The sequence below is a fragment of the Labrus bergylta genome, chromosome 15 (assembly GCF_963930695.1).
Source record: "Labrus bergylta chromosome 15, fLabBer1.1, whole genome shotgun sequence".
NCBI lineage: Eukaryota > Metazoa > Chordata > Actinopteri > Labriformes > Labridae > Labrus > Labrus bergylta.
This window is the reverse complement of record NC_089209.1, coordinates 8,835,783-8,843,777: the sequence shown is the minus strand read 5'-3', so window position 1 is coordinate 8,843,777 and position 7,995 is coordinate 8,835,783. Positions and strand designations below refer to the sequence as shown.

Sequence of the window (7,995 nt, the reverse complement as noted above, 5' to 3'; positions counted from 1 at the left end):
AGGAAAATAACAGGAAGGGATAGGCAAGTCATAAAGTCTATGGGGATTACTGTTAATGAAGATTTTAACAGAAGCATACAGGATACAATCCATGCTGCAGTTATATAATTGACAATTTAAAAACGAAATATATTTTAGCGAAAAGTTTAAAGGAAAACTTTTTTTTATTGTGCCAATTTGTATAACATCCAGCTCACATTCAGGTCTCAATAGAAAAATGCATAAAGCTAATACAAGTATGGAAGACATTTGGACACATTTATACATTGCTGCTCTTATACCCATACATATTGGAAAACACACTAAAGAGCAAATTGGGGATTACGGTACACTGAGCACAACATTGAAATATCATCAGCTATTAAAGATGGTATGTTGAACTAATCACCAAAAAATTGTGTACTTGCGCAAGTGCAGCATTAACTTCTACTGTAAAGTTGTGTTTGTGTCAGCTTTAAGCTTATGGTTCTTTCAGCTCAGCTTTTGGTCAACATCAAAGTCTTCAATGGCATCCAATTGCTTCAATATTTTGTCATGTTAATATTAATGGTGCCAGTCAGAAGACCAAAACAAGCTTGAAAACTGAAGAGGGAAACTACAGTCAGTGAAAAGTTTGCTATTCTACTATTATACTTGATCAGTTGTTTGATATGATTAATTAGAGTTGCGTAAACATTTAAAGTAATAAAAAAGAGTCAATGCATCATGGATATTAGTGCAGAATACAGTATGTACCCCTACACAACACTCCCAGAAAGTCTCCAACTTAATTGTGGGTGCAGTATTTTTTAATCTGGTCTCTGCCAACAATGAAAATTAATAGTTTATTTAGCGATGGTCCAAAAAAACACCTGCAGTTGTCACTAATTGTCTGAAGTGCTGCCTAAAGATAATAAAACAGAGGTTTTTGAGACCGTCTCTTAAAGTCTGTCATATTCAAAACTTACAGACTATCACCAATCTCTAAGTGAGACCTTTTTCCTCTGTCAGGCGTGGAAGCTCAAACGCTGTTTTAATGTCTTGTGGTTGGTTCTCATTAGTGAGTTATTCAAATTAACAAATTCTTTCAAATTGTTATCAGTGTTGATCAGTAACTGAAAAGACAATGAATAGTAAGAAAAATCTGAAGGCGATATTTGAAGCAAAACAACTTGTAAGCTACAATAGCTAAAGATAGCGCTCATCCACTGCAAGCTAACATTAAAGTTAGAAAATGTTATACATTAGTTAAGGCATACATTTTTGCCTTAAAATGTTGGCTTGTCATTTACTTCCATACCCACATTATAATCAGACAGTGCTACAAGTTTGAAATTCTACAAAATAGATAATATATCTTAATGCTAATGTTAGCTGTTGTTACACTGCAGAATGAGTCATCAAATTTGATACCCTCAACTCAAACTTGATGTTAACACATTATCTCTTCAGTTCATTCAAATTAATGACACCAATTTGTCAAATCCATGAAACTTAGTGAAACAAAACTTTTCCATATTCTAACAGCATTTAAATTACCCACCATGACCATGACGTCAGATGAAAATGGACTCTGTATGGATGAGCGAGATTGTTTAGTTTGCTCTAACTGCTGTTGCCAGTTTTTTTCTGGTTGTTGTTTTTCAGTGAAAACACCTCCAATACACACAGAGACACAGCAAATAAGTAGCTGGCAGACATAGAGAAGCATTTAGCAGCCAAAGAGTCTAATAGAGGCCGGTGAGCAAAACAAAGTTACACAAATCACAAATGTTGTACTCATTACAGGTGGCTTGACAACTGGATGCTAATGTTTCTCCATATCTTCTTGGTGTGTAAATAATTAACTGTTTACCTCTTCACGTCACCTTTACAAAGGATATGTCAGTGTAGTGTTTACAGCTTGTTGTCACTGCTCATTAATGGGGGAAAAAACATCAGTAAAAGGCTTAATTATTGCCTAGAGGAACTGGAAGGCATATTTAAATGTGGTGTGTTAAGTTATCCCGTGGAGCCACACAGACCGGCAACCACTCAGCTGATCCAGGAGTTATCAGATCAATGCTGATGTCTATGAGTGTGCACAGGAGCGGTGCTTCATGCTGACCAGAGAGCAGGATTTTATGGGTGTGCGCATTAGCATTCTACCCATCAGCAGCTCCTCCACACAATCCTAACTGAACAATGCAGTCATTTACTGACTCAGCCCACTTACAGCCCTTTATTGTGTGACATCCATCATTTACTCAGCTTGAGACGTAACCCTTGCTAAAACGCCTGTGGATGCAGAAAACCTGTTTAAACGAGAGGTTCCCCCCCCCCCCCCCTCCCACTTCAGGAATAGCAACCAGTGGTTTTTCGCAGTCTTTTAGCAGCAGAGTGCATGTCAAAGAAACACAGGCATGAAAGCTAAATAAGCAAGTACTGCATCAAAAGCGTGTGCATATGGAGTCTTAGCTTGGTATTTATCTTAGCATTAAAAGATAATTTGATCTCTTAAAGAAATATATTGCAGTTACTGGAAAGCATAGACTCATATCTTGTACTGCTCAAATATGGCTATTTTTTGTCGTCATGGTTTCTGTTCAAGAGGAGTTCTAATTGGCAGTCTGTCTGTGTTTCGCTCCGAACTCTAAAAACACACTTGACAGATCTCCGAAAAACGGCACCGCTGTCATTTAATAATAAAGTAGAAGATCACATTGCCTTAATTTATTGTCTGATTAAAATTCAGCCTTTGCCGTCACCTTAGCAACTGCTTGAAAAGAGGTGGGTGGTGTGGGGGCTGAGAGGCAGGCATGTGAGCCTGTTGGCGTTCATCTCAGCCGAGTGTATGTGTGTGTTTGTGTCGCTGCAAAGTTTCCTCAGACGAGTCCTTGTACTCGGAACATTCTTCACACGCGGGCCTTCTGCTGCGTAGATACAAACTCAGTCGGTTAAAGCATATCTCCCGGCTTAAATTCTCGTCTTTCTGGAGGAATTCTGGTGCTTGTTATGATTCCACACTGACCTTGGTGATCTGTGTCTTTGCAGCGGTTGCATCCTTTATTAAACAACACTTGCTGAACATGCATGATTATCTCCCCTAACTACTGACAGCCAACTTCCCAGCGCTCAACAAATCATGAAACATGAAAACATGGCAGCATGGAGGCCACTCTCAATCAGCCCTGCATCCTAAAACTGAAGGAAAACAAGAAAACAGTGTAAAAATATTCTCGAAACAATGCATAATTTATAACCTACAGCAAAAAGGGCCGGAAGCATGCAGGCATATTGTCCCTCAACAGCCAGGGACTTCAGATATGAGATTCAACAGATTGAACCACCTGTTTCCCCCCTCCCTCTCATACCCCCTCTCGCTCCTTTCTCCATCTCTCTCCTCCCTCTGTCTCTCCTATCTCTCTCAGTGTCTTCTCCCGATTCAGCACCTTCAACAAGGATATTGAGTTGCTGCCAGTTTCCCTCATGGGGGGGCTTGCCATGTATCTGCAGTCTGGCTGCAATGGAGGTTTCCGCTCTCCCTCCCCTTCACTTCCCCTCCTTCCCCTTCTCGTTCTCCCCTCTCCCCTCTCACACTCCTTTGCATGATATGATTGTTCTCCTCTCACCTCAGCTATGCACAGATGCATCCAGTCAGACAGTCAGATGGAGTTGAGGGAGAAGAGCAATGAGGGAGCAAGGGGAAGAGCGAGCTGGGGTTGGGGGGGGGGGTAAACATACCACAAAAACAGAGGGACTGAGGGAAATCGTGCCTGCTGAATATACATGTTTCAGATCTCTTTGCGCTGCACGATGCTCTACTTGGCTGCCAGTTTGACGGGTCCCCTCCACTAACATGCTGTCATTTCCTTTAAGGTGCCTGATGACATGAACAACATAGACACCATCAGGTAAGCTCTCTCTCTCTCTCTCCCCCTCTAACTCTTCCTCTCCCTCTTTCTCTCTCTCTTTCTCCACATATCTCTCAGCGCTCCATCCTCACGCCCCCGCGTTCTCCCTGTCTTCTTCCTTTAAGCTCCTTCCCTCCCACTCTTCCTCTGTCTTTCCACTCTTACACTGTCTCTCTCTCTCTCTCTCTCTCTCTCTCCCTCCGTCTTGCTGCTGTTGCTGCTGGAGTGGTGTGCTGCTGGTGTTGGAGGTGGCGGCAGTGGCAGTGACAGTGGTGGTGTGTGGTGTGTGCAGGGGGTTTTCTCTGTGCTTTAAGGGGAATAGCTGGGAAAGCCAATCCTGATAGCATAAACAGAAGAGGGGGGGGGTTTCTCCTTTTTCTCTCCCGGCGTGGCTCCAGCAGGGGGATATTTATCTCTCCAGGATGAAGCTGTGCGTGAGCGGAAGGTACTGCTGTTTCATCGTTTGCATCTTGTGGTTTGGTTTAACAAAGCAGTGAATCTGTGTGAATCTGTGTGTGTGTGCTCATCTGTATGTGATGTAGCTGCACTCCCAGAGTCAGTTCAGGCTGTCTGTATCGATGCAGTGATGTTAGGAATGATCTGCTTTTCTGATAGTTTCTCATAGATGAACGAATGCTTTTTATGCAGATGACTAAACGTTGTACACATGGAATCTCCCCTTGGCTTGAAACATTTACTGCAGCAAATGTGGAGCTACTGTGAAAGCATTTTTGTTCTCTAAATGTTTTTAAATTCCTCTTGAATGTGTTAAGGTTGTAGAAATGACTTCTGTATATCTGCTTCTGCGTGATTTCAGACAGTCACCTGTCGGCATGCGCCCTGAAAAAATGGATTAATCTCGCTTCGGATATTGCTGCTTCATCAGCACGGACCACTAATAGTTTTGATGTGTTTAAATAAGCCTGCTGGTCTCAAATGTGCTCCACAAGCCCTCGCTGAAAACTAAACTGAAGCCTCCACAAGCCTGCATAAACAGATTTTAATGAGCTCATTACAATATTACAAGCGCTTACCTACTTTTCTGATTAAAGTTGCATTACAGGAGAATTCAAGCAGCAAAGCAAACACGAGATGAAGGAGACGATTGCTTTTGCATCCACTTGCTTCCTTTCTGTCCCATTTTTACCCCGCTGTCATTCAGTAGGCTACATTTTTAATTGACACTATTACTAATTCACCGTTATTAATCCGGCACAAACGGAAATTGATCGCTAGCTTTCCCTTTTGTATTCGATTACCGATGGTGTTATTACAATTTCAGGCAGATTAGAGTTTAAAAGGCGTTTAAGCAGCCGATGAGGGGTAATTAATCTGACGGGTGGGGGGGGTTTCTCCAATATTAGACATCAATTCTCGGCACCTCTGTGTCACAGCTCTAATTGAATTATAGTAGCTCTCATTGATAGTGGAGGGGGTTAATCCTACATCTTTATTCCTCCTCACTCACTGCCAAACAGGAAACAAGGTCACCTGTGTCCTCTTAAGAAGCTGCGATGAGGTTAAACTGAAAGCTGGATTTACCTGAGGGTCTGACCGCAAACCCCCCCCACCCCCCACCGCCATTTGTATCTCCAACTCCTGACAGCTCATCTCCGAGACGCCTTCCAGTCTGAACTGATGAAACGTCCTGAAATCTCTCTTCCACTCTCTTTCTCTTGTACATTTTCTGTCCCTCGCTTGGCCCGGGCTCCTGCTTCTCGGGGCCGTGTGGCGGAGATGGAGATCTAAATTTTACATGAAGACATGTTGAGTCTATGGTTGGAACAGAGAAGCTCTAAAGCAACAGAGACGTCTTGGTTAGATGAACAGATTTAAGGTTTTTATCAGGTTGTCAGAGTATTCAAATAAATGTCAACTTTAATTCTTTGACAACGTTTTTTGAAAAGCTTTATTCCAAAGACGAGATTGACACCACCTTGAAAAGGATGAAAGTTGCTTTTCAAGGATGACTGACAGCCTCAATATTGAAAAGGGATTTTTTTTTTTTTTTTAAAGAAGAACGATTTGAGATTAAGACTAAACAGGAAAGAAAACAAAAGGAGGGAAAAGGATGAAAATTAAGAATGAATCTTTTGCCAGGTTCTTTATTTTAACCCTTCCATTTTTGTAAAGACAGAAAAGACAAATAAAGTGTTATTTAATATCCTACGTCATAAAATATATTTAATGATATCAAATGATGCCTCACACTTTTGCAGTTTGCTATTAAATGTTTCTGAAAAGTCCAAATGACCTCTCCTTAGCTGCTCATGATACTGACTGACTTCGGCTATCTCCCATCACTTTAAAGAAATGTATAAATGTTGCTGTGTTATAATCTGGTGCTAAACAGAGGACTTGATTCTTAACAACCTAGACTGTGGAATCAACATTTCTCTACTTATTTCTTACAGTTTTCCCTTTAAACAAATAGTTAAACATTTTAGGAATGCAGTTTATTACTGTAAATGTATTTCTGACTGTCAATACTACTTTCATCTCTGTGACACGACAGCTAGGAGACAGTTAGCTTAGCATAGGGCAGGAGACAGGTTCTTTCTGTTACCTAATCACTTGAATTTTGCCTGGGAAACGATAAATACAACAAGAAATTCCTTCCAATGATCTGTCACATTGACTTGGCACAAGCTAAATGTTTTATAAGCTTAGCTAAGGGGTGGGGGTTAATATTCTCATCTAACTGTAAAAGACAGTAAAATACAGGATGCAAAATATACTGTGAAACACAGTAAAAAAGAAGCACTAGATCATAATGAGTCCTTATTAAAAACAGTTTTAGTTTGAGTTTAAAATGACCAACATGCTGTCCCGCTAGTATGTGATGTGAGTGAGTGTCAGAGACAAAATCAGTTTGATTCAATGGTTTCCTAATAGCCCTCAAGCGAGGCAGGGCGAAACTGCGCAACTTTGTTTTAACCCCAACGCCTTGTTTCTATTTTCATTCCTGATGCTCTCGTAGACATGGTCAAGGAACCAGGAAGGATGGGGCTCTACAAAGTGCTGGCAGTGTCTTTTCTATCTCAACAGAGCTCGTTAGCTTGTTTTACAAAGTAGAGCTAGAGGTGCATTAATAATATACATTGACTTATGTCAACAACCCTGTAGAAAAACTTTGTTTGGCTCACTGCGAGCCGTATATTGACGAGCTTTTGAGTGTTGGGATTTTAATTAGCTCGTCAGTACAAAGCACCACGCTTCTGTTTGTCCAATTTCTATACAAATGGTGTTTTTAGACCAAACAGTTCTGGGGACATTTTGAAGAGGAACCACTGACTAAGGAGTTCTCTGAGAACTACACACCATGGGAAATGTTTTTTCTGTCTGCATTCACACTGCCCTTAGTACCTTCTCTGAAGACGCGAAAAAGTTTCCTCTTCCGCTTCTAGGAACTCAAATATTTCATCGTTCCTGCCGTGCGGAATGAATAAAAAAGGAAAGTTACAACCATTCCTAGAACTATGAAGAAGCTCCTGCAGTCCGAAGAACGCCTTAAAGCACTAGATGTCAATATTGTTTGAATGGGGAAACTGAAATTTACAAAGCAAAGAAGTTCAAATGTAACCGATGGACAGTGAGTCCACCTTACTGTCTCCATTAGATGCGTTACAGAGCCGGATACTCTTATTGGAAGCAAAGGGTACTGAGTAACGGCCTCACGATGAAAATATTGGATTAGTTTAAGATTGGAAAAATGTCACAAAATGATCAATCATCAACATATTTTTTTAGAACATTACAATAATGGAACCGTATCAGCTTCCTGTCTAAGATTTGACTTGGCCCTATATCATCAGAGGCTGGATTGTAGTCAGTGCTGCTTGTGCTTGGGAGGTTACAAAAAAAAGCCTTAATGAAAAATGATCATTTTTAGCATTCTAATAAGCATAATCAATAATACATGATGGAGGACATGAAAGCCATTTAATCATCCCAGGTGAATGAGGCGTCCACTGAATCGTATGAAGTTGTGCATTAGCAGACATTCATGTGCGTGTGAAAGTGGTGTGGGAGAGAGGCTGGTCTCAAGAGGCTGGAGGTTAGTTTTGATCTGTTTAAGTGGACAGAGTTGGTTTAACAGACTAATGCTTTCCTCTATAATCTG

The 7,995-nt window shown here is 41.0% G+C and overlaps 1 protein-coding gene across 3 annotated transcripts in view; it reads left to right on the top strand.

Moving 5' to 3' along the window:
- The first annotated feature begins 3,728 nt into the window (after positions 1-3,728).
- si:dkey-174m14.3 (uncharacterized protein LOC563117 homolog) overlaps positions 3,729-7,995 on the top strand; it is a 28,266-nt gene continuing 23,999 nt past the window's right edge. For 2 of the 3 annotated variants that reach the window (XM_020628453.2, XM_020628443.3), the window contains exon 1: positions 4,025-4,317. In XM_020628453.2, the coding sequence (XP_020484109.1) occupies positions 4,295-4,317 (23 nt within the window). In that variant the 5' untranslated portion in view covers positions 4,025-4,294. Of the gene's footprint in view, positions 3,873-4,024; positions 4,318-7,995 lie in introns of those variants that run through there. The other variant, XM_020628448.3, reaches the window with a different exon arrangement.